Source organism: Anoplopoma fimbria, chromosome 13 (assembly GCF_027596085.1).
Source record: "Anoplopoma fimbria isolate UVic2021 breed Golden Eagle Sablefish chromosome 13, Afim_UVic_2022, whole genome shotgun sequence".
Taxonomy (NCBI): Eukaryota; Metazoa; Chordata; class Actinopteri; order Perciformes; family Anoplopomatidae; genus Anoplopoma; species Anoplopoma fimbria.
The window spans coordinates 18,512,737-18,540,251 of record NC_072461.1 but is presented as its reverse complement, the minus strand read 5'-3'; the positions used below and the strand labels follow the sequence as shown (position 1 = coordinate 18,540,251).

At 41.6% G+C, this 27,515-nt stretch overlaps 1 protein-coding gene across 1 annotated transcript; it reads right to left on the bottom strand.

Annotated features, from left to right (window-relative positions):
* Window positions 1-53: 53 nt before the first annotated feature.
* On the bottom strand, window positions 54-27,141 carry si:ch73-138n13.1 (trichohyalin). The gene is made up of 13 exons (XM_054610297.1): window positions 26,924-27,141; window positions 25,112-25,205; window positions 22,715-24,033; window positions 21,810-21,900; window positions 18,211-20,907; window positions 17,061-17,186; window positions 5,789-5,904; window positions 2,985-3,147; window positions 2,694-2,850; window positions 2,331-2,464; window positions 2,012-2,154; window positions 1,820-1,907; window positions 54-1,709 (listed from the first exon to the last, which is right to left on the bottom strand). Exons 3-12 carry the CDS (start codon window positions 24,016-24,018, stop codon window positions 1,832-1,834), a joined length of 5,007 nt encoding a protein of 1,668 aa, XP_054466272.1. The 5' UTR covers window positions 24,019-24,033; window positions 25,112-25,205; window positions 26,924-27,141; the 3' UTR covers window positions 54-1,709; window positions 1,820-1,831.
* Window positions 27,142-27,515: the final 374 nt, after the last annotated feature.

Sequence of the window (27,515 nt, the reverse complement as noted above, 5' to 3'; positions counted from 1 at the left end):
GTCCAGAGTTAAACATAGCCAGGAACACACAAGACAGAGACCTGCAGCTCAAGTCAAGTAAATTTTTATTAAGAATGTATTCACTTTAGGACACTGGCCAGTACAACACAGTGCAATATACATCTTTACTTTCAAATAAAAAAAAGGGACAAACGAGGACATAAAAAAAGAAACCCTCAAAATTCATGACAAAGTAAGCAATCATGTACATAGAAACCAGGGACAATCACTCCGAAGACTCAACAAACATATTCACTTGCATTGCACGAGCGCTCCGACAATACAGGAGGAAAGACTTGGCCAAAAAGACGGGGCAGAGGTCAGTGCTGTAGTGCATCACGTGACAAAGTGCTTTATAGAAGCGCAGTGTGATTGGGTGGATGAGCAAATATGAGGAGGAAGATTATAGTTACGATGAAAAGCAGGTGCAAATGTTACATTTTTTTGGGAGTATCATAGAAGTTAGTCATTTAAACGATGTAGTGAACAAACCACCGTTGGAGTAGTGTAGGCCAACACCCCGACACTCTGAGCCAGTCAGTTTGAGCAATGTCTGGTTTGTCAGTAAAGATTGTGCATGCACATTAATGGGGACACAGTCGTGGGAAATTGCACATTTATTTCAAAACATGATTTAGGAGTGTGTGAGGGCCACAAGTTGAAGTTATGGCTTATAAAGAATGCGCACAGCTACAATCATTTCAGCTGTTAAAGGAGGTAACACAGGCTGATTAGTGTTGCTTTATATGTATAAAAGATTGAAGAGTGTATTTGTGCTGATAAGGAGTAGGTGATGATTGACAGATGCAAAGTCACTTGGCCCAAAAAAATCCCCCGTCCCTCTTCCACAAAGACAAAAAGATACTTTGACAGAAACATATATACAGTATGCAGCAACTGTGACAAGGTTAGGGTTGTGGAGTGTAACAAAGTCTATTGTGATGCATCTGAATTTTTTTTAAAACTAGCTCTCTGTTTCTGTTAAATCAATGATAATACAAATATAACATCTCATGATTACAGTTACTTACATGATAATACACTCTCGCCCGCAATCAAGTCAGCAGTGATTTGTTCTCTATGTTCCAGAAGGAAAATGATTAGTGTCTGAAATGTTGTCCTATGGCAATGCTTGTGTGACTACCATCAACAACCTCCATGAACTGATTACACACAAATGTCCAACGCAGACACAGTCAGCTTGTACATATTAGTCGAGCAAGGAGACTAAATACAAACATCTTGGAAAGGATCAGGCTGGATTGTCCTCCAGCATGTGATGAAGCACGTCCAGGATAAAGAGGCGGCGTGGTCCCACAAGATAACCATTTCCTGAAATGCGGCCTGACAGGAAATAATCGCTAACAATCGCCTCCCCCCCCTCAACTTCTCCTGGTCCCTATTAAAGTGTTTGTGTGACGTGCCTCCAGGTGCAGAAGTGCTTCGACAGGTTCAAGCATGAAATGGATAAAGCAGAGTAGCCCGATGTTTTTTTCCCCTCCTTGCTTGTTTTCTTTTTCTTTTTTCCACAAGACAGAGACTCTTCATTAAAAAAAAGGCACCATGCACATTTATCAACCCAGTCGGGGAGAGAACAAAAAACAAAAAGAAAAAAAGAAAAGACATCAGCAGCTGAAGATTCACCTCTCCTACTCTCTGGGTCGAACGTTAAGGCTTCTGTTTCGTATAGATTCATCTGTTAAGGCAACCTAGAGGAGAGCGTGAGAGGAAAAATGGTGTCAAAAATTGAGATATTTCATCTCTTTGGATATTAATATGCAAAGGGCAAGATGTAGAGAACATTTAAAAATGATCTCACCTCATTATTTACTTAGCTCTCATTTTCGTACTGACTCAAGCGCTTCTTGGACTTCAGCTCTTTCAACCACTGGGGTGAGTCCTCCACACTGCACGGATAGGACACAGACAGCATAGTTAATTCAGGGGCTAACAGCTAAACAAGTTTTCTGTCTGCAAAGAAAACACATTCTCTGTCATTTTCAGGGCTTACCCATTCTCTTTCCCACCAGGAGGGGGCAGTACACGTGCTGCCCTGGGAAGAAAGGGGGACTTGGGAGAGCGAGAACGCTGGGAAGGAGAGGGAGTGTATCCATCACTTTGATTGTCAGATTCCCCCCTCTTCTTGAGCTGGGCCTGAAAGGGACACATTTAGGAACTTTAAAAAAAAATTCTAAAAAAAAAAACCATATCACTGCAAGTATACAAAACATGAGCAGGGAGGGCAAAACAATAAATACTGGTGTTATATAAAATAAATATGACATACTCGTATTGTGAATAGATCTGACAAATGCACAAGTGAGAATCACCTTTAAAGCTGAAGGGTCCATCCCAGGAAACAGGGCGACCCTCTGTGGCTGAGAGGAAAAAGCAGGGCTGGCGTCTGGTCTTCTGGGCTGCTCCTCAGAGTCTGAATCATTGTCCTTACTCACAACCTTTGCCTCTGTCACAGGGAGAACACATATTATTGTCATATGCGAGCATACAGTCAGTAAAAAAGAGGTAGCCTATGGGATGGGGTGCACTAAAACATAAAAAAAGTGTTTCTGGACAACACAATTAAACTTGTGAGTGCATCATTTTCACATATAACCATTAAGTGTATAGGAGAAAAGGAGCTCATCTGATGGAATAAAATCGTATCAAAATTTAAGCTGGTCTTTGGTGCTAACCTGTGGAGTCTCTGTAAAGCCAGTCCTCAGTGGTTCCTCCCTGTCCCCCGGACGGAGAAGTAGTCTGAGCCTTGGAGGGTCGTGTCCGTGGCGCCCGCCTCTTCACCAGCTGGGGTCTGGAGCGAAGAGCGCTGGTGTCCAACAGAGTGGTCGGAGTCTGGACATCCAGACAGAAGAGAAATAAATCATATATTTTTTAAATATATCTTATATATTTAAAAAAATGCAGTCACAGCACACATTTCACACCATCAAAATAACTGAGCTGTGGTGAACTCAGATAACACTTACATCAGGGAAAGACAGTGGCTGGCTCTCAGATGAGGAGGGAAGGAGGCCGTCCAGGGTGTCGGTATCAAACGGTGAGGCATGATCACCCAGCATGTGTGGGGGTGTGGGCTTCCTTGGTGAAGGGCTGAGATTGCTGTCAGAGCTGGGAGTGGCAGGAGTGAGGCTGAAATAGTTCAAAAGAAAAGAAAAAGTTAAGAAACATCTCTGAAAACAAATGTGTGGTTGCTGTTACCGCAGTTACAATCAAATACAGTCTGAGTCATAACTTTCCATTTGTTGACTTGACTGTAGCAAGATATGACTTAGCTGGCACACCTAAAAACAAACCGCAAGCCTAAACAAAAGGGATTCTGATATGAATGTAATGGACAACTATTTTATTTATTTAATTTTTTCTTTCTTTTAACAAAATTGCATTTAATAACTATCCATTTTATTTATTGGTTTTGGTAAATGCTGTGATATTATTTTCTGACCACAGGAGGTCAGTGACAGATTGTTATGTGATGCGTTGTAACTTCTGACACAGAAGAGCAATGTGTCTGTGTCACAGTGTAGCGCTGGAATTGTTCTAACCTTTTTTTTTGTCAATTCCTCCAAAGATACAAAAACCAACGAAAGGTTTATTGATTTATCCTGATAAAACGATGGCTTTCTGTGGCATAGAGGTCTCACAATTATCAGGCTGTGGCTACACAAGCAAACAATGCTTGTTAGCGGGATAAATTATTTGTTTGGATTTAGTCTTTTCAAGTTAAACATTTTTAGTCATTCAAAAATAAAAAAACAACAAAGGGAGATGGTCAGAATCTTAAATCCCATCTCTGGTGATTTAAGGCCCTGTTACACACTGGGGGGGATTTTTTTGTAGTATAAATTTGCAAATCAATGTATTTTTTTGTTAGCTGTGTTTTTTGTCAGGCATTCTTTCAAACAGAACTTTAATAATACGCAGGGAAAAAGTATTTTTTTACCCAGAACATGGTAGATTGTGAATAATAATAAAAGGCATAATAAAACTTGTTCCGTGTATCTATGAAACAGCAACATAGAGGCTCCATAGTCCAAACCAAGAGGACAAACTTTTATTTATTCCTTTCAACCTTCAAAAAGGCAGTACAGACCAGATCCACTCCTTCCGTTCTGCATAACAGTTTCACACCACAGCGGTAAATCCATAATAATCCATAATACAGAGTATCTGCCTTTTTAAGCCAACGAAAGCTAATGATTGAATTCGGTGTAAACTTTGTGGCACAAGCCTACAGTCAGGTTTCAATTAAGGTCGTAGAAGACGACCCTCTCCCTATGTCGATATAAATGTTTTTTTCTAAGCCTACAAAAACTCTATGATTCTTAGTTTCATGTGATGATACACTGATTAAAACATAGTTATGAATATTTTTTTTCATGGCTGCCAATTAATCCCCCTAAATGTTACACACTGTTCCTTTAAGTCGTTCATAAACAACATTTAGTTATTTACATCTACATAATAGAAGTGTGGAACCTTTTATTCTACGATGTATCAAGATGCGGAAGTGGATGATTTTGTATGGATGCAGTGAAAGAGCATCATCTTGAGTTTGGTTTCATTCGGCTCAGTGGGAGTCTTAACTGTGTCTGCTGTCATGTATTGTCACGCCTCTTTCCTCTTTCTCTCATCTCCGCTCTGTTGCTGCTTCACCGAGGGTGGAGCTTTGAACACTCGGCGGTCTGCTAACTTGTTGCTCTGGCTACCAATATTAGCTGCTCTGTTTAAAAAATATTTGCTTGGAAAAATACATGCAGGCTGCAATTCAACCTTGGTATTATCCTGTCGAGAGATGCAGTGACTTAAACCAGGAGCAGAAGAGCTATGAATAATTTCACATTACACAATTTTAGCCCACAACTTTAGGAATCTGTCGGGGAGCCACAGCCAATTACAGATAAGAGTTAAGGGGAATCCTGGTGGACGGTTGCCTCGCCTGCAGCCTACCTGTGTGTGCTATGTTTTGCATTAGCATCACAGACCAAAGTTGTTGTTGTTGCACGTAGGATGTTGGATTTTTGCATTTATAAATATTACACAAAACACAGTGACTGATCTACATAGGGGAAATAGTAAGGAGAAAAACAAATAGTTTGTAGACCCTATCTGGGATTTCAGATGAAGGATTGCCGGTCAGTCATGTAGTATGAAAACCACGACGATTTCAAAACTCCCGACTAGAAGACAGGAAGTCGTGTACAGTACAACTATTGGACGGCTTTTAAAGTTGAGTATTGTTAACAGTTAAGAGGATAAATTATATTATTATAGAAGTGTATAGAAGTGTACTGATTTCTTTAGATGAAAGGCACAAACAGAAAATGACATCAAGCAATTGAAAATGTTCCAAAACTATACATAGATTTCACTAACATGAAGATGATAATAACTAATATCAAGGTTAATTCCAGTGGTCTTAGACATTTGATTGATTTTGTGTTTTTAAGCCAACAAAAGCTAATCATTTGCTTCAGTGTAAACTTTGTGGCACAAGCCTTCAGTCAAGTTTAAATAAATTCCATCTCAACCCAGTTTTTATAACATACTTTTTTGGATTATTGCGGACATGGGTTACATTGCTGCTTATTTCCCTTTTTAACTTTGACCGGCTGCACTTACTATAGTTGTGTTTTCAGGCCTTTATGCAATGCAATGGACAAATCTGATTGTTTGTGAAGATTGACTTGTGTTGTGTACTTGTAAACACACTGAACACAAAAAAAGACAAAAAAACACATGACATCTGACATCACAACTACAGTTTGTTTACCTGTCATCAGTGCGCAGTCCTGTCTCCCAGGTCCCATACTGACTGTCAGTGTCACGAACCGGTGTGCCCGAGTCCTTCCCCTCCTCTTCACCACTGTCACTTTGCTTCTGCTGCACCTAAAAGCAAGAAAGAGGGGGACAATTATTAATACATGAGGAGGAATCAAACTGGATCTAAATTATAGAACAGACCAGTTTGAGTGACACCAATATTGCAGCAGCTCTCATCTAACTCAAGTTTGTTAATATTTGTGCATAGTACACTTTGATTTTTATTGCTAAGTCAAGCGCAATCAGTAGTTGGTTAATCAATGTCAGCAGTGCTACTGAAGAGGAATCAGTGTTGCTCACAGAGCTGCATCCTGTCGAGCCGGCAGTGGTACAGTAATGAAAAGGTGAAAAGATGAGTTAATGGAGTTAGGACCAGAGTGGGGACAAAAAAAAGGAGATGGGGGGGTGATCCAGTGTGTGTTTGCTGTCTACTGAACCGTGCCTCTTTTAATGAGGCTGGTACAGAGGACATACTGTCTCAAAAGCACACAGGGCTCACAGAGGCACGCCTGCACAAGAACTGATAACCGTGGCCTATATAGGGGGAAAAAACAATAGAAAATCCTTCTGTCCTCAGAAGTTGCCTGAGGGGTGGACAGAGAAATTTGATACACCTGGCTCTGTAATAGCCCAGGTTCCTGGACTATGAGAGCGGTTCACTAGTGATGTTTATTTGAGCAGTGACAGTGGATCAGAGTTCTCATTCTTAGAGCTTCATGAATGCTATCCTTGTTTTCTTTGTGTTTGTGAGAGCAGAGATACAACAAGAGTACTTCAAAAAGAGCGCAAGCGAGACATTGAATAAGAAAGAAGAGTGCAACTGTGATACATTTGGATTGAGGGAACACAAGATAGCTGAAAAAAAGACCAGCAGTGCAGGATGTCATTCATCAGCTAAGCCCTTCCTGACAGGAACAGAACAGTGAGAACGGCATCAACATTGCTCCCTGCATCAGAGAAAAAGCACTTGTTCTCAACTTCATCCTCTTCTCAAGGATTCACTGCACTCACACTTTTCTCATTGACATCACAGGGTCACACCACTTACCCTTAAATACACACACTTGAGAGTCCTTCTTTCACTGACAATGAACAAAACCTCTCGTATAAATCAGACTGTAGGTCGAACATGCAGAAATATAAACAATATACTCCACTTATCTAGTGATCTCGGGGTCAATCAAATGCTTATTTAGCTAGATGAGTAGGTCTTCCTCAAAGAATAAGCTACAGAGAAAGATGTATGATAGTAAGTCTGAACTATATAAATATTAGTGAGTGGTTTGATACAGTATCAGAACAGAATCAACACATCAAACACATCTATTGCATGGGTGCTGATTTAAGAGCAGCCTTGATGATCCTTTCATCAATGATACGTACTTACACAATGGATTTTTGTAAAAGTTTATGTATTATGTGTAAAGGCTAATTTACATGCTTAAAGATCACAGTATGCTTATTGGATTGTCTGAAGGCAGGGTATGCATGAAAAGAACTAGTTCTTACAACTTGTTGTCGGAGAGCAAACATTTTTAGATCTGTTCCAAGCGACCACAGGTGGGAGGAAAAGCTGATCTCTCCCGAAAGGCATTCATAGTGTTGCCTTTGGTTGTACGAACAAAAAGAACAAAAACCTTCTAACCTCCGCACACCTGGTCAGTTTCTCTGTGAAGTCGACTAGCTTGCTGTATTGTTGGTTTTGTAAAGAAATTTTCAGAAGAAGGGTTGTCAGGATGTGAAATTTTCACCACATGATTTTCATGGTCAAAAGAATTCACAATAACAGCATTATCGCTATATCTATAGCGCATTTAAAAAAAACATTGGGGAGTCAGACGGAAATTATTTAAGAGGCACTAGATCATTACTATGATTTATTATCACAAGTATTGATTTGTGAACATATTCATATTTCATTTTTTAAAATATCAGGGTTATCATAAATGACAGTATATCGTAACATGTCTAGTTGGAAGCAGCCCACTTGATCGGAAAGGTGCGGGGGAAGGTTTCAGACATTTACTTTGTTTTTACCATCCAACAAGCACTTCATCGTGGCTCCTAAAAAGTGTCTGAAAACAGCTTTCTGACAGCCGAAATGGAAGAGCTGCTAAACAGACAATCTCTGGTTTTTATTTTTTAGAAATCACGCAATCATGCACATTTAATGCAGAAATTGAACAGGTGTGCATAGGTATGAAAGTAGGCAGGTTCTGAAGTTCCAGCTGGATAACTCGGTATCATGTCATAACTCTGTCGTCACTGTTCACTGCTATCATTGTTGTAAAAATGCCCAAAACTCTTAAAACCAGGTCTCGTTAAACACTAGGGAAAAAAACAATCCTATCCTATGTGTGCTTGTGTGTTGCTCAACTTAAACACACCCATAACACACCCTCACCTGAGCAGCACAGAGGACAAACATTGCCTTTGCTGGAACATGTTGAAGAGAGGCGCCATTATACAGCAGCTAAAATAAATGACGTATAGCTGGCTGCTCAAAACAGTAGTAAAGTCTTTTAGAAGCTCTTTCAAAATCTTATACAATTTATTATTCAGTAACATTGGGGCCTTTAACAGCCTCAGTACTGTACCTATAGCAGACTTATTTTTCTTTCTCTTTTGGTGCAGCCTGAATTAATCTATAGACAGAGCTAAGTTAGACAGGTTATTGGCCAAACAATTACAACAAAGAACTTTTAGGCACTAAGATCAATCAATTGCTCTGCTGAATGGACACACACAGGTGTACGCTCTGCTATCAGCCACAGACAAGAATAAGGTTAGTTCAGCAGAGAGGCCTACTGCACCAACAGGTCCAGGAGCAATGATTTATATTTGTCAGGGGGGGAAGGCTTTTCCTTAATAACATTAGCAATAGCCAGCTTCCCCGAGACAGGAAGGGTGTGTCTGTGGAAACAACATAACAAAGAGCGGATGAATGGAAGGATGAAGGAGAGAAAGGACTGATCACTAAATAGGGCTCACTGACAATCTGAGGATGAAGGGGCTCGATGGAGGCCTTGGAATCTATTACTTGATAACGCACTGACCGCAGAGTGCCACACATAACCCGACGACACACTCACACAGGATGGAGAAACAGCGGTCTATGGTTTTGCTAAAACCTCAACAGTTAAATGGAAAGAGTTGCTTGAAAAGGGACGGGCTTTTGCACCAGAGCAAAGGTCACAGTGGGAAGTTACTGCAGATATATACGGGTTTACATGAACAAAGCATCCAAAACACAAACTTATAACCCAGTTAACAGCACTGTTGAATAATATGTGTGCAATTTGGAATCCCAATCAGTGCTGTACTGTCAGTGTGTGCAGGTGCTAACTTCAAATCAGAGCTTTCGAACCATAGAAATCTCAGTTAAGGGTGTTCAAATACCTCAGTATTGCAGCAAACATGAACATACAGCTGACTGTGACAGTATCGTGGCTCATGCTCGTGTTATGATCTTCTCCAAGATATTGTAAATGGGATTTGTCGCGACCTTTTCAAGCACTGCGAGATCATTAACAGCCATGAAAATACCTTCAATCATAACACTATACTTGCAGTACGCCGCCACCACTCCTCATTCTCTATTCATCTGCTCATAACCATCTGGCCAGGGTGGAGTGGGAAAATATGCTCTGTGTGCACTAATGTACACAGCAGTAATCAATATCAATATCCTACAGATATTCAAAACAACTGCTCCCCAAAGCACTAATCTCATGTCAACAAATGGGCATTCTAGCCGCATGTCAAAGGGTTTACATTAAGACGAACTCTTCTTGGCAAACCCAACAGTGCTGTGTTATTCTTTCATTACATAAGTGGTTCATACAGACACAGGGCTCAATGCTGGACAAAGCGTCTAGTAAGAACAGAGGGAAAGAATGTAAAAACCTGACTTGGCTTAACAATTCTACTCAGAGAGCACTGGATCTGACTTAAAGGATTATTCTCATTTCTTTCAGCCTGGTGATTTCTTCCTGGTTTTTGCCAATATGACAATTGTTTCAGTAGCATTTGTGTATCTGACTGTCCAGATCGATGCATCTCCAATTTATCGGAAGTGCTGTTGTTACACATACAGGTAATAGCTGATCTCTATGATGATACAAAGGAGAAATACACTGCAGTTACATGTCTATACATAGTTATAATAAAAGTAAAAATAGAAATTTTACAGTTAGCTTGACATTTTTGTTGTAATATCGATTTTATATTTTTGAAATGCTTACATAGTTCTCACAGACTGTTTCATCCGGTCATGAGGTCACACTGGTCTCCCCCAAAACAAATAGCTCTGATTGGTTTAGCCTGAAAATCATTTGCATTTATTCATTTTAAGTCCACGATTAATAAATTACGTCCAATATTTGTTGACCTGTCCAAGTGTCTTGATGTATTTAATGTAGTTTTATGTAATTTATATCTCCCCTGGTGGGATAATAACATTTTTCTTAACCTGCTTTTAGTAATAAAACCTATACTCATTTTGAATGGTCATACAAACCTCCAGATTTCCATTATCTGCTACAATGGCAGCCCAAGCTATTCAAAGCAACCCATCACCAAATACATGACTGTGGTGACACATATCAGAGCTACAGGAGAGATTGTTCCCTTTCAGCATCAGTGAATGTGGTATGTTGTAGTTGTCACTAGTATATATATATATATATATATATATATATATATATATATATATATATACACACATACATAAACTATTTCCACTTAGTCTGTGTCTTTGGACATACAGACATTTAAACAATTTAATAATCAGGAAGGAATCTGTAGTCTCAATTCCCACATCCATTGCCTCTTCTTGTTTGTTTACTGGCTATATGGACGGTGACCATTAACATTCAGCCATTACTGACCTCTTACTGTCATTCATCCACTTAACGCCGGCCCAGTGGGGAGCCATGTTGCTACCAGAGACCACAACCAGAGTTGATGGTGTTTCAGACTTAATAGGTTATGCCATCACAAGTGACGGCCACACAGTCGTCATGAAAACACCCCTTATCTTTAAGAGTTGTGACTCATGAGGTGTTGGACGGTAGTTGAGCAAACAGGCGTAACCTAAAGATAGAAACAACTTCACTGTAATGTATCCATATCCCTACATGGATTTCTAAATCTGTCCTTTATATAGAGCCCTGGTTGGATGTCAGGGTGGAGATAAGTGATAGGAAGCCAATGAATCAGATCTGTGTCCTCTTCAAGAGCTGGTTTTTGGCAATAAAAACTATATAGCATAATTTCCATAATCCCGTTTTTCCCTATTTCGTCAGTCCTTGTGTCTAAATAAAAAAAAAAAAAAAAAGGTAAGCGACATGATGACCTGGAGAACCAGTATAACAACAGCTTTGCATAACAAAGAGAGACGGACAAAGAAAAGTTTACATTGTGCCAAGGACAACGTGAGATGGAGAAGTGCTGAAAGCATAGGAGGAGATAGATGAGTTCAGGGAGGCAGATGGATAAATTCTTGACATGTTTGGCTGGAGACCAAATAGTTTACGAAGGAGCAGCTGTTACCACAGTAACATTACAGAACTGCACGGACATTGCTGCAAAATGACTTGAATTCCATGTGTGCTTTATTTAACTTCAATACTGCTGGGCACATAGTTGACCGACTCCAAGGGTCAATTTAAGTATGAATGGAATTGTGCCTGTCAAATATTTTGTTTTTGGTATCAGAGATGAAATGTTGTACTGGTGCTTCCCTGGTGTGTGTGTGTGTCTGTACTTTAAGTGTGTGTGTTGTCTTACAGCGATGGGGGTGTTGGGTGCGGTGCGCCTGCGTAAGGACAGACGTTGCTGGCTGCGTAGTGAGAACCTGCGGATGGACTCCCTGCTGCGGGAGGCCAGGGAGCGCAGGGAGTTGGTTCTCTTGAAGTCCCCCGTCCCGTCCTCTCCCTGGCCTCCTCTCTCCCCCGAGTTGGACAAAAAGCCTAGTGCCCCGTGAAGGGAGCGACGGACATTTCCCACCCATCCTGTCACTTGAGAGTGGGCCACTGTCAGCTTGTCCCCCAGATACTCCATCACAACCCACTACTGGCAAGGCTTGCTGTGTCAGAACGGAGTCTGTGTACTGTGACTCTTGTTATTATCACAACAACAGAGAATCATTAAGAGTCTAGGTATGCTGGAGAGGTGACAGTCCAGGAACAGTGTCGTAGGTATCCACTGGTGCGTTCTGCTGGGTCAATACTGCAGCAGTGAGGAAGGTGACACGGAGAACAACAACACAGCTCAGACAGTCCAATGTGGTGATGTTGATAGCGTCTGCTGCTTACAGCACTGCAGCAACAAATAACACCAGTCAGTCGCTGACTGTAAGAGGACCGTGCGTCTCCTCAGTTTCACTTCTAAAAGGCCTTTCTGCACTGCAGTCCCAACGGAGCCGTAGGGACTCTGTTTCAACTCATCACTGTCGAGGCTCCAGCCTGTCGGCCTGAACTGAATTGTGAAGCTTTCTAACTCCTATTTCGAAGCACACAAAATATGCTAGCTATGATATGCTTGACACACCAACTGAAAAGGTTAGGCAATGTAAGACCAGCACTTACTATTAGTTATGCAGGACACTATTCAAGCTATAACAATTAAATGACATTCTCAACATACTGTTTATGTTTGGCACAACATTCAGTCTATTTCCATCATTTACATAGGTCCACTGTGCTAATAATACTGAGTATGAGACTTAGTTTCTTTAACAATGTCCTGTGACACCTCTGCCAATTCTCCAGATGTGAGATTCTCTGTACTTATCCCAGTCTCAATAAGAACCAAACGGACAGCGCTCCAAGAGCTGTCGATGATGCGTCAACTCCAAAACAAGGCCCAGGTTAAAAGTTTTAAAAAAAATCCATCCATCCAACAAAACTACATTTCCACGGTGCCAGACAGTGAGCTGCCCTCTGGCAAAAGCTGTGAGGAGAAATGGTGCAGGACAGCTGGTGGCAAAAGGAAAGCTGCTGTAGTCATTCGTATTCCATAAGGAAAACCAGAGGGCATTCAACGCAGTGCCAAATCGAGGAAACACCAGAAAGCACTGTGGTGGGGAAAATCAAATCCAGAGGAGTAAGGAACAGAGAGAAAAATGTTTCTCTCCTCGCCTTCTTCTGCAGGTACGGGCAGGTAGGAGAAAATGCGTCAGCAGTGCTGCTCTCTGTTCTCAGCGCTATAGCACTCACCGTCAAGGAGAAACTGGGTGGAGAGAGGGAGCGTGGAACAGAGTTAGAGAGAAAGAGAGAGGGAGAGAGAATGGGAGGTCCCTGATACAGAGCGGGAGGGAGAGAGGAGGGTGATATATGTTCTGCGGTGCTCTAATGCTCCAGCCTGATACAGTTGCAGGGCAAGACAGTGAAGTGTCAGAGCCAGAACAGAGAGGCAGTGGAAACAAATATAGTAAGAGGGATGACTGATGTTTTTAATTTCACAGCATCTTCTTTCAAAACAGAAAGAGGTAGCTATAGAGAAAGTGGGGATGACACAGTGTGATACAATCAGATTGGAATGAGCACAAGTGCATGAAAAGAGAAAACTATTAATAGATTGATTGGGCATGCATTAGAGAAAACAGAGAAACAACAGGTGTGGCTCTACCAGAGAAGTGAGTTTGTATGTTCATCAACCAGTATGTCAGCACAGTGTAGCCAAGAGCAAGAATCACAACAGTCAATGGAGTGTTTTTTAAAATATCGCTCAGAGTCAGACTCACGCAAAACAGCAGAACAGACTAGAAAACACTTTCAACTTCATCAGGTCTCTGCTCCACGGTGCCGGTGAACTGGTAACCTGAATAAAGCCACAGCGGGCGACTCCAGACACACTTCACAGAGTTAACCTCAGAGCAAACTGGGACAGCTCATTCAAGCTGAATCCCTGTCCACACATGCCCCCTACAGGTAATCTGATTAACTTTTCTTTGAAGTGCTGTGTTGTGCTAAAGGCAAGTGAGCTGTGAGGTTCTCAGTTTCCAACAGCACACAAACTGACCTCTCCCACGGACTCCTCAGCCTGGAAATGGCTGCCTCTTCTTGGGTACTTTTAAAAGGACAAGGTGACACAGCCTGATTAAAGTAAAATAATCATATGAAGCATCTGGAGGTCAGAGCCGTATTAGTTACAGCAACATCACTATTTTCCTGTGGCGAGTGGTACCGAAAATATAATCATATTCCGTCTTCTCAATGTGACAGTTGAAATAATGATCAAAATGGTTGCTGGAAAAATGACTCAATAAGTCAATCACCGGAAAATAATTAACTATTTATATATATATATGAAGTAGAACAGTGAAACAGTGAAACAATTGCTGGTTTCAGCTTCTCAAATTTGAAAATATGCTGATTTTCCTTAAAAATATAAGTTTTTTGGGTTGTTGAAAAAAGACAGATTTTTGAAGACAACAATTAGCTTATTGGAAAATTGTGGATGTTAAATTGTTCATTTCCATAATTTTATAGACAAATAATGAAAAAATCCAAAACAATTTCCAAGTATCCATGATGAAAATAATCATCATAATGTCCATCTTTACTTACAATCAATTGTTACTAAACGTCACTTACTGGGAAGTGAGTCATCACTTCCCCTCTTCCGCTGACATCATCAATCTGTTCGAAGCCCCGGCTAGAAGCCCAACCAGCTACCACACAAAGGAGATGAAATACACTGCAGCTTAAGTATAAACAGCATGCTGTATATGATAACTACCTCCACTCAGTATTATGTAACATATGTATGTTACAGAGAAACATATGTAATAAGAGAGTTGCGCTGTCACTTACCCAGAGGCAGTGTGGAGTCAGGCAGCATGACCACAAGTACAACACAGCTCTCAGCCCGGTGCCCATCTCTGTTCTGCCCCACTCACCAGCCTCAGACCCTCCAACTCAAACCAATGATGTCACCACACAACTATTACCTCATCTGTGTGAGTCTGAGGACTCTTCCACCAGTAAATACAAGGTAAGAAAATCCATCATATCTGTTATCTGCCAACACTGATGGATTTCGGCTAGAGATGCACCGATCCAACTTCTTCAGTCCTCACACCGAGACCTGAGTACTGATTTCCTACCAGTGTTTAATTAATAAGCTGTGTGGCTCACTGTGTGGAAGAAACTGAGATAATTATTCTCTGTGTAAGGCAACAGCAGCCTTGACTTAAACATTGCTTTCCTGACTTTGTAAAACAAAATGTAACAAATAAATACACACATATAAATATACTGAATTGCTATTTATTCAACTAATAGCACCCGATACCAGATTGGCCTATTGCCCCCGATACCCGATCCACCAATTTAAGTCAGTATTGCACCGATATTCAATATCAGTACCGGTGAGTCTCTTATTTTGGTAAGAATATTTGTAATTTCTGTAAATCTTGAAGCCAAGCTCTCTACCAGACTGTTATAGCATATTTCCTGGGCTTTTGCTCAGAGGTGTTTATTTGTCTACCATACAGTAGGGCTGGCCCCGAATATATATTCAGTTTAGATTTCAGTTAAAATTTTTGGATTCAGGTATTCAAATAATAATAACAACAACAATAATAACCATAATTGTTGTTGCAGCTCTATTTGAGGTATTTCTTTTCTTTATAATTTAAAACTTTTTTTGTACACTACACGCAATGTCATGGTCAAATTCAGCAGTGACATGGGACAGCTATTTGAATAGCAAATGTCTGTATTGAAAATAAGCAGAGTCACACGCTGTTCCTGCAGCACTATAAGCAATTGCATAAATGTACTCGCACAGGTACAGTACCAGTCAAAAGTTTGGACACACCTTCTCATTAAACTACTTTGAAGAATCTAAAATATAAAACATATTCTGGTTTGTTGAGCATTTGTTTGTTTACCACATAATTCCATATGTGTTCCTTCATAGTTTGGATGTCTTCAATATTAATCTACAATGTAGAAAAAAATAAAAAATAAAAATAAAGAAAGACCATTGAATGAGAAGGTGTGTCCAGACTTTTGACTGGTACTGTATGTGTATAGTGTGTGAAATGAGTTATTGGCATGGCAAAAGTAGACCATGACTACTTACGCTCCATAAAAGGGTCAAATCAAACATTTTAATTGTGAGGAGGTGGTAATGTAAGGGAGCCCTAGATTATATATATTTTTTTCTTATTGTATAATATCATTATAGCAACATGTTACACTCTTTGGAAAAGTGTGTATTCTTCAGCTTATTTCAAACCAAAGAACACAAGCACTGAAAACAGCAGTGGGTGACATTCTAAGTCAAACACAACCACTAGGTGGTGGTAGTCAGCTCTGTTTCATGCAGGGTACAATTATGAGACACAATAAACTGTACTTCTGGTTTCATAGTGTAATCCTTTAACCTGGGCCTGCAATTACAGTCTCCGTGACAAACAGCCATCTGAGCCCAACCCTTTATTTCGATAAACACTGTACATGCTTAAATATAGATGATATACCAGTGTATGTAAAGTGTGTGGTTGCAAATATGCAAAGGTTAGCTTATCGATTTCAAAATATATATGGAAAGACAGATGTGAACTACAAGATTTAAAGTTTAAAATAATATGTGTTACCAATCAACACCAAGGAATACAGTCACACATATATAAAGTGTGTGTTTGGCTGCAGGACACACGATCATTGGAGGCCATTTCACTCCACAGCTGTCCTCGAGACATGCTGGAAGGCTTCTAATAAAGGAGCAGTGAAAGTAGACACTTATTAACCATTTGACTAATCCAATCCTGAATTACAGGCCTGAGAGGATTTTTTGCCACCACTTTCATGGAACGTGACGTGTGATGGGTGAAGTCTTGAAGACTATGCCATTAACATTAGTCATCGACTCTTTACTACCCAAGCAAAACAGATTTCAGCTGTCAAAGCTCAGTCAACTAACTGCATTCCGAGACACGCACACACACACACACACAATCTCAAGGACAAACATAATATTACTCAGAGTTCACAGTACAAACACAAGTGCACACAGATTTCCCTCCCTGTTTCCACAAAGCTTTGTGAGGAACAATCCAAAATGAAAACAGTGATTATATTAAATTGCTCACAGCCAGCCATCAAATTTAAGCACAGACTCAGAGGGCAGTTCCTCATCTCAATGCATTACATCTTTCCTGGAACCCAGTTGAACTGTTGCAGAGGCCGAGCAGCAGCCTGACTCACCCAGCTGTTGCGGTCCTGCTCTCGGTGGGCGCTGCGACTCCTTAACCTGGAAAGGCTTCGCTCCAAAACACTGCTTGAAGGATCTGATCGCCGTGAAACACTGCGAGACCGAATCCTGTTCAACTCCTAACATACACACACACAGGAATCATATTTATTTACCATAACACCTTATACACATATTTATTTAAACCTGTTCACTACCATGCTGGATTCTGCAGTGTACTGTGAGATATATATATATATATATATATATATATATATATATATATATATATATATATATATATATATATATATATATATATATAATATATATATATATATATATATATATATATATATATATATATATATATATATATATATATATATATATATATATATGCCACATAAAAATCTAGATTGACCCCTTTCAGAACGACATTTAAACTTTTTCAAGGGCCAATTTATTGCTTTCAAGTTGGACAGATAATTATTAACTGATGGAATATGTGTTACGCACAACTGCATCAAAATAATCTGGGACAACTTGGAGAAGGCGAGCATGTGTATGCACACTCTTCCATCGCTCAAGCAGGCAAACTTAAACATTACAGTCCCCCAAGGAGCAGAAGTATAACTTAACTAACAGAATCAGCATAGATTAATGGACTTTTGCTTTACAAAGATGTTATGATTACTTCCAACATGTTTGTATAACAAATGCCATGCCATATATATTTTTTTTTTATGTTATGTCTATATTTGGTATCCAGCGGACATGCAAAGGCAGAAGAGAATATTAGTTCAATGAAAGAAGAATTAGACACGGCAATGTTGGAACAACAGCCCCTTTGTCAAACTATATGGGAACATAACCTGCTAAATGAACTTCAAGCTGTTTTTCAGAAGACTTGAAACAAGTGAATGAGTCAATAAACTAATTTGATTTGACTTTTACTACAATGATTAACTAGGCAATAAATCAAGTGAGAAGTAGGATCAGTTTATCATGCACTTCTATACAATCTGACTTATTAGAACAACCAGAGGAGTGGCCCCCCTGCTGACTATTAGAAATAATACAAAACATGCATTGGCTTCACTTTTCAGACCCGTAGGTTGCCCACCTGTATGAAATAGCATTTCATGGATATCTCTGACTCACCTGAGATCCCTGTGATCTCCTCTGGCTGTGGACCTCCCCCCTGCTGTCTTGAGGCTGTGACTCTCTGGGGAGCCATACCTGCTCCTCAGGAGCGCTGCTAGAGTTCCTCTGTGGAGTCAGGAGCCGTTCCTCCTGCCTGAGGAGGAGTTGCTCCGGGCTGAGTTTGTTGGTATGTTTCTTGGTTTCAGGCATAGGTTTGTCCACAGACATCTCGACGGGCCTCAGCTCCCACGGGTCCTGGAGAGACGTCGTCCATACCGGGCTTGTGAAACCTGAAGTCTGTGGAGGCAACCTCCAGCTAACATCTACATCAGGTGTAGACGGCTGTGATCTAGCTCCATATGCAGCGTCTACACCATGAATACCAGAAATAGGAAACAAGTCTTTACTGGGGGAGGGCTGAACTTGGGATGTGAAAGAGTCTATGTCAAGGATGGCAGGTCTGTAAGGCGCTTCTACTCTCGGAGACGGCTCCTTCCATCGTGTTGCAAGGTCACTGCGCTGAGAAGTGGCCTTGGAAGACGGGTCATTTCGGAGCACGGAGTCCAGATCCACCACTTGAGGCCTGAGGGGGGATGACTCCGACCTCACCCTCTCCTGTTCCTCTTTCTTCTGCCTGTCTTTTAGTCGCTGCCGCTCTGCTTCTTGCTGCCTGGCTGTCTGTCTCATTTTCTCTGCCTCCTGCTTTTCCATCCTCTCCCTCAGTCTGCGTTTCTCCAGCTCCAAAAGTTGCTGTCTGTCCCTCTCTCCCTGCTTTTGCTTTTCCATCTCCAAGAGCTGTCTTCTCTCCATCTCTTTGATTCTCTCCAACTCCTCTTTCCTCTGCCTTTCCTTCTCCAGCTCTCGTTGTCTCAGCCTCTGGTTCTCTAATTCCTGTCTCTCGATATCCAGTTGTCTCTGTCTCTCCCTTTCTAAATCTCTCTGTCTCTGTCTCTCCAGCTCTCTCTGCTTTTCTCTCTCAATCTCTTTCTGAAGCTGCTTCTCCATCTCTCTTTGTCTCTCCTTTTCTTTACCGAGCTCTTTCATTCTTAACATTTCCTGTTCTAAGGCCATCTGTCTTATTTTCTCTGCCTCCTCTCTCTCCTTCTTCTCTCTAAGCCTCTGCTTCTCGAGCTCCATGAGCTGCTGTGCCTCCTTTTCCTTCTGCTTCTGTTTTTCAAACTCTAAGAGTTGTAGTATTTCCAGCTCTTTAATTCTCTTCAGCTCTTCCTCTCTCTGCCTCTCTTCCTCCCTTTGTCTAAGCCTCTCCTGTTCCCGCTGTCTTTCCCTTTCCTGCTCTCGCAGTTTCTCTCGTTCAATCTTTCTCTGTCTCTCCAATTTTTGTCGTTTTTCTTTTTCAAGTTGTTGTTGCCTCTCTTTTTCAAGTTCTCTTAGTCTCGCTCTCTCCAGTTCTTGCAGTTTCTGTCTCTGTTCGAGCTCTAACTGTTTCTGCCTTTCCAGTGCGCGCTGTTTTTCCTCAAACTCCTGGATCTCCTTCTCAAAGGCCTTCTGTCTTTGCCTTTCAAATTCTCTTTGCATCTCCCTCTCCTTCATCCGTGCAAATTCTAAATGTGCTTCTTTCTCCATTTCCATCTGTCTCTGTTTTTCCTTGTCAAGCTCTTTCAATTTTGCCATGTGTCTTTCTGTCTCTTTTTGAAGTTCTCTTTTCTTTTCAACTTCGGTCATTTCCTCTGTTGTCTGTCCATCCAAAGTTGATCTTATCTCTCTTTGTAAAATGTGGCTCCTCGTCATCAACTCCTCGACTTGATCGTGAGAGTTTTTTCCAAAAGCTTCATCTAATGATGGATTCCTCTTTATTGGAAGAAGCTTCCCTTGAGAGCTGCCTGGTGCAGACCTCACAGAGAAATCCCGAAAGGGCACAGTCCCGTCCCCTATGCTTGCTCCTGCATCAATAGGAGAAAGTGGCTCCTGTATTTGTCCAGTCAGAGCAAAGTATGTCGCCCTTGGCTTTGGCTGCTCTTCTGACTGCAGCATTTTCAAACGTTTCGGAGCTGCAGCCACTTCTTCCTGTTCGGCTTCATGCCGCCTGTCCCTGTCTTGATCCAAAGCCCCTTGCCCTTCCCTTTGTGATTCCTTTAGCATCCCTTTCTCCACACTCGGCTCAAGACCTGGGGTGGTCCACTTATGCAAAGCTCCCACTCTCAGATAGCGAGGCTGCTGTTCCGGCATCACGGCCAAAGCTGGTTCGCCTTGAGCTGAACGAGTCCTCTCCGCCACCGGCCTGCTCCCTTCTGAGCGCCTGGAGCGTAGCGTCATGGCCTTATCCTCCCACTGAGCTGATGGGATGTTCTCACTCACTGCCCTGCTCTCTTCCACAGCCTGCACAGTGTCAAAGGCATGTGTCACTCTCATAGGACTTGATGGAGATAAAGGCTCCTTGTAGGCGACAGTGACAAGAGTTCCCTCATCCTCACCATTCCCTCTCTTAAACGACGGGCTGCTGAGCGAATCATTGGCCTCGTTTGCAGGCTTGTCCTCCTCCACCATCAGCACGCTGTGCCTCTCCACGACATTTTCAAACAAGGATGCTCTCACTGTCTGTACGTCACTCCTGGGACCACTTTCGTTGGAATTGGCGCCAAACGCCTGTGCGGCCTCAGGCCCTTCAGGCGTGGAGGCCTTTTTGAGCTGCTCTTGGGAGTCTTTTAAATCCACAAATGTCCTCTGGTCACTGGGGGTGATAGCTGACTCTTCGATCTGAGGAAGTTCAGAGAAAGGCTGAGAATTGTTAAGTGATTACAGCAAACTTTCCACGTATTGTTCATTTAGTCATTTAATAATCATGCTTTTTTTTCCTCTTGAACCTTTTACTATTTGAAATGTTATGTTACAACAAATGTGGAAGTATCTGACAGAAATAAAAGCTTTGGAAACAAATGAGACTTGACAACATAACAAGAGCAAATACAGCCCTCAAAGGATTTAAAGTGATTGAATGAACAACTGTCAGAGTAGTAATGGTATCCCCTTGTTCAATGCTGGCCTCATAACAGTGGGTGTGGTGCAGAGGAGGTAATCAAAGCCTCTCTGTGTTGACCTTTACCAGTGATCTCCTGTCTTTGTGTTTCATAAGCGGTAGAAAGCGGGGATGATTCATGTTCCACCTGTATTAGGTTTCACAGCTCTGTCCATCTATGGTAGTGACAGGTCTTTTCCCTGCATTGTCCTATTTCCTCTAGGGAAATTTTGTTTTTAACACTCCACAGCGGATGTAAACACTAGTTTTGTTAAAGTTGTATTTCACCATGGTTTACCAATTCAGACATAAACTTAACTATTAGTAAGTATAAAAGGTCCACAATATAACTCATTCTGTCAACTTCCATCTTGTTCAATCTACTTCTCGGACTTTACATGTATTTTGCTCATGTGCCATTTTTGTTTCGTCTTTTCCTCTCTCTGCTATTTGCCAAGGTTTTTTATTTTTATTTCGGCAAGAGATGAGAAGAAACCCACTAAAATGCAACTCAGTTTAGAGAATATCAGGTGAAAGCTTTCCCCAGCACTAAGCTAAAACACTGTGTCATTCTCATTTGCCTGTTAAACATAGACTGAGCCAAACAGAAAGCAGTTCCTACAAAGCTTAGTCCCTTTCTTACCCTCCTCTGAGGATCTTTGCTGATCTCATCGCGGTCTGTCGCCTCACTGAGGAAAACACTGCCAAGATCTGGCGACCTCTCGGATGAAAACCTGATGAACATACATCACACAAGACAAAAGCCATGCATGACAATGGAACTCGTGGACAAACACATGGGACAAAAGCAAGCTGAGGCATTAAGACATTAGGCTTGTTTGAGATGAGCTGCGCCTTGCGTGGAAAAGTGGACGAGATCAGGCAGCTACTTCACTGCGGTCAAGTCGGACAGTTCGAACAGCCTTCAAAGAATATACAGGAAGTAACAGAAACAGTAACATCCTGTTAGATCCCATCTGTAGGCTACTTGTAATTTGCAGACCACGTTCGGATTTGTTGATATGTGTTTGTAAATGTATATTTATGGGGACATGTGCGTGTATCTGGCATTGTGTTCAATCCTTTGTTCTTTTCATTTCTGCCTTGTAAAACACTTTGATGCTCGTTTTGATAGGTGTTATATAACTAAGCTTTACTATTATCAATCACACCAGATATGTTTTAGGATTAAAACTTCGCTGCACAAAATTAGACTAAAAGCCAACAATCTTGTGTTAAATATTACAATTACACTGAAAAATAGTTGTTTTTTTTACAAAACGTGGCGTTTGTTGTTACAGCTAAGAGCCAATCAGCTCTTTGATCAGAAGACAGCCAGGCGTTTCCCATCATGTCCTGGGTTTTGCAACTGCGGCTCTAAAAACTGCAGCCGCCTCGATCTCGTGAAGTAATCTTTGCCAACGTGTGCATGATGTCAGAGCAAGTCGGGCACAAATCCAACCAGAATGCATTGTGCAGCAAACGCTGGTGATCGATTTTGCGCAGGACTGGCTCATCTCAAACGTGCCTTTTAAGAGCAGCTCTTACCTTTTAGTTAGGTCGAGGGGCAAAGGGCGGGGCCTGAGTATTGGTTTCAGAACAGGGCTCTGAGTCGGTGATGGGTCCTCCGTCAGCTGCTTGATGAGCTGTTTGACACCCACTGGTGGCTCGGTTTCAGGGACCGGCTGCACTGGAGAGTGAAGGTCTGACCCTTGACCCTCCTCCCCTGACCCAGGAGACTTGATGCTAACTGCACGCTTATCCTCTTCAGTCTCTTTCAGGGTCATTTCTTCTGTGTTTTTGTCTCTTTGGTCCTGGACAGCAGGCTGAGCTACATCATCAGTACTTTGTGGTGTGATACTCTTAGGTGTTTTCTCCTGCTCTTTCTTCTGTGCCGGTGCCTTCTCCTCTGGAGTGTTCTCCTTAGTATTTGCCTTGGGAGATTTACGGTGCAGAGACAGACCGAGTGACTCAAACTTGGCCGTGAGATCGGCTGAAAGCGGTCGTCTCACCCGGCGAGGGGCAGGAACTGGTGCCTCGGTCTTTGTTGGACTGTCAAGGAAAATGGCTGACACGGGTCTGGGCCTGGATGCTCTGGGCTTTGGCCGTAGTGGCACTGCTGCCTCAGGGTTTTCTTTTTCCTTTTCTTCTTCTTCCTCCTGCCCTACCTGAGCAAGAAAACCCATAGACATGGACTTGGTCCTGGTAATGGAGGACCCACCTTTGCTGTATGTCATCTGGTCCTTCTCATCTTGTTTTTTATTGGTTCCAGACCACTCTGCTACTGGAAGTTTTTTAAGGCTCTTGGAATAGACCAAGCTTGATGAACCAGGTTTCTGCCTCTCTGCTGTTATAGGAGAAATTGGTTTGCTAGGGTCTCCGAGGTCAAGAGAAGGGGCCGGTTTAAATGGCTGAACTATTGGCTTGGTTGTTTGTCCAGTGTTTAACTTATTAGTTGTTTTAAAGGAGGTAGGGGCAGGTCGGTTTGGGTTGGTTGACACTGGCCTGGGTTTGCTAGGGGCAACTGGTTGCTGTGGTTTTGGACTGTATGGAGGCTCTGGTTTGTATCCAGAAAGGCGAGTGGACTCTGGCCGGGGCCTGGTTTGGGGCTTAGGTGCAAGTATGGGCTTAATAGTGGGGTTTCTCTCCAGAGCAAAAGGTTTGGGAGTGAGCCGTGGCTTGGGGCCTGGGACAGTTTTGTTAGGTTCTGGGGTGATGATATGGGACTGGTTGATGGAGGGGATCTCGATGAGGCTCTTATTGCTGGAGTCGGTCAAAGGACTCAGGTGAAGTCGTCCTCCCACCACTGGCCTCCCTACCTCCGCAGTCTGAACCTCTACCTGAGCAGCCATCCTCTTGTACAGCACCTTTAAAGTAAGAAGAAAAAGATCTAGGTAACAAAAAAAACCTGATCTTGGGTTATTTATATACTGATGTAATACCACAGCACTACATAATGCTAAACCAAACTCATTATTAGACTCATAGCACTCACTATCTAGACATTACTGGGACTTTTTCTTGGAAGTACCTTAGGCTGAAGCAAAGTGAGAAAGATATTTATAAAAGGTTATTGGTCACTCTAGCAGGTTTAAAACACCCATATTCACATTAAAATACCTTTTTAATAAGACATTTTGACAGGTCCAATCAGGAAAAGCAGAGTCGTATGTACTAAAAATCAATGATGGCTAAATTCCATTTAGCTGCTTCAGTTTCAGGGTTCTAGTATTATGCATGCTGGTTCACTGTCACTATGTTGTTGCTTACTGGGATACTTAGCTGAGTCAAAATGTCTGCTGTGCAAAAACACTAGGAAGGTTAAGAATCAAAACTGTACATTTTGGGTAATATAGGATGAAATAACTTACACAAATTTTAATGGATTTCTGTGGACAACAAGACATTCATGCATTGGTAAGCTGAATTACTGGTGTCGTAGTGATTAGGACTGTGTACCTTTAAGGTGGATCCTGAGACAGGGGAGGAGCTAGACAACTGTACAATTGCATTGTTTTCGTTTTAATGTTGTAACACAGGCAAATCAGGCTTAGACAGTGAATGGGAGATTCCACTGCAAACTCACTCCAGATTGCCGTTAAAGATTCAGCTCCTCCCCAAACGAAATTTCACATGCGTATCTTAAACTGACTCTTCTAAATGGAGACATAGTGATAAATATGAGATAACCGGAGATCATGTTACTCCATTCTTTTGAAACACTATGATGGTAATCAGTTGTATCAGTTGTTTCTATAGTAAAAACAATGATAAGAAAACATCACAGCTCCGCACTTCTGGGTTAGCCCTTTAAGAGACTCCCTCGTCACATCTGATAATGCTTTCCACATGTTGCTGTGTTGAAATACTTTGCTATACAGCCCAGCAACAAGACAAATGGCATTCTGGAGCCGACTCCTGTGAGATAATACCAGAATATCTTACCTGACCAGATGTCAACCGTCCGCTGTAGAGCTCTGGCTTTTGTTGTAACCAAACAGCGATGTCATATCACACAGGAGGAAGGAGTTGAAGGAGCCTAAGAGGAACACACTGTGTGTGAATAGAGCGAACTTTCTCTAGTCAAGAGCGCTGTGGTTAAGGCTGTGGAAGATAAATCACAGCAGAGTTGCTACGGGGCTGTCCATTCCAAATACTTCGTCACTGTGGTGTTCTCACGCCCCCATACAGAAACAAAAAGATGATCATGTTTATTCTGACACAGACTTGAGTAAACATGGTCACACCCTTACATTCAAGCTGATGGCATATGTACAGACATCAAAAACAACAAAATACATGACGACTGTCATTAGCCTAATGCTGCTCTATGTTTACCTTTTCCTGTTCTTCCATTTTCATTAAGCCCCCTACATGTTCACCTATATATATATATAAATTCAATCTCTGAATGTTGGAACTATAAATATTTTGAACAGTACGGTTTGCTTCATTAAAGCAAGACGTAAACCCCCAGCTCTGTGTGAGCTATGGGTTTACGTCTCCTCTTTTTCTGCAGATCTCATTTTATGTACATCAACTGATAAGTTATACTGATAAGTTTCAACTACTTATGTGCTGATAACATATTTTTTCATCCATAGATGCACTGTATATAGAATGGAAGGAAAAAGAATGATGAGAGAACACACTGACTCCAGCTCGCCTAGCAGAGATCAGAAAGTTGAAAACTTGAACTTAAGATGTTGACAGGAAACACCTTCGCTAAGATGGAATGCTAAACATTCTCTGTGGTGGTGGGTTGAGCTGCACAGCAGGGATTAGGAAAAGTGTCTGCCTTATATAGCCTTAGACATACAAGTGTTTGCCATAGGACACTCTCAATGAAAGCCATTATCCCTATTACTTGCATGATGCACACTTATGTTGAATACTTAAAACATTTAGCAGGTATCCATAATAAGAGGGTGTAGCAACATCTCATTGATCTGTTTAGCAGGAAACGCATACAGAAAGTGAGTAGGGCTCAGAGAGTGTTCCTAGCAATAGAACTAGTCAGTAACCTGGTTCAGCCAGTTATACAGAGGGCATTTCCTAAACAAAGACAATAGGCAAAGTCATGTTAACCTACCTATTAGCAACTAAAAGAAGAAGTGCAGAACCTCACACAGATAAGTGTGCAGCAAATATTTAAATTACAATTTACAAATATATTTCATAACCACAATTATCTGCTTTGAGTTCTGAGTTAAAATTGCCTTTTATATGTTTAAGTAACAATAAGCACGTGATCCAGGAGCTATAAAGGATATTAGGCTTTATTATCATCAATAAGTAGTGGCAAGCACAAATATGCACGACTGTAAAAGTGCAAAGATAATCAATTAATAAATGTTAATACAGATCATTTGCAGTCATTCAACTTTATTATTTTATACAACAACAATGGCCATTGAAACCTGTCTGTCGCAGTGTAGAATTTGCAACAAGTGCTAGCCCTTCCTCCTGTCCGGTCCGCTCACCCTTACTGTTAAACTACTACGTCTCTCGGACGGAACCCGGTCCCATTGATAAAAAAGACGGAGTTGGACTGCTCAGAACAGGGGTGCATTCACAAACACAATAAACTACGCTAAAACACGGAGTGACAACGACGCACGTAAGGGTTCAAAACTGTCCCATAATCCCAGACTGGCTAGCCTAGGGGAGCTAACCACTCAAGAAGCTGGACTCGCAAAATGGAAACACCGACTGAACCTGTCTGTCGCTGTTTGATCCGAACCGGAGGAAACTTACCGAACGACGCCAAAACTCAGCTGTGCAGCTCCTCTCGTCGAAACAACTTTAATCCTATTACATCTTTCAAAGTTTAGAGAGGGGACATTTACGAGTTGGTTAACACGGGGGCTAGTCGAGTAGCTAACTTAGCTGGTTTGGCTATCCCGTCTCAGGTTGCAGTGTTGTTGACAGGCTGGACCAGACAGCGCTGAACGAGCCGACTGACTGGTTAGCCTCTAAACCAGAGTCAAGTGAGCGAGCGCGACACGCGAGTTCCGGTTGATATTTTCAAAATAAAGCGTTGCACAAACATTAACTGAACTAATATTGGAACTAAATACCAATTTTAGTAATCATACAGGGACATGATAATTATCTAAGTGTCCATACGTTGAAGGAAGAGTCTAATTTAATTATTTGGATTTATATTGAATACTCTGTTTTACAGGCTAAAACTTACTTACTTCCGGGCTGATCGAGCTGAATAGGGATAACTTGACGCATCTTTTTCTTCATGATGTGATTGGTCGAGAACTATCCCATCTCAGCTATATAGAAATAATCATTATATTATCTTTTTTTAAATAAACCTATCAGGAATGACCAAGAG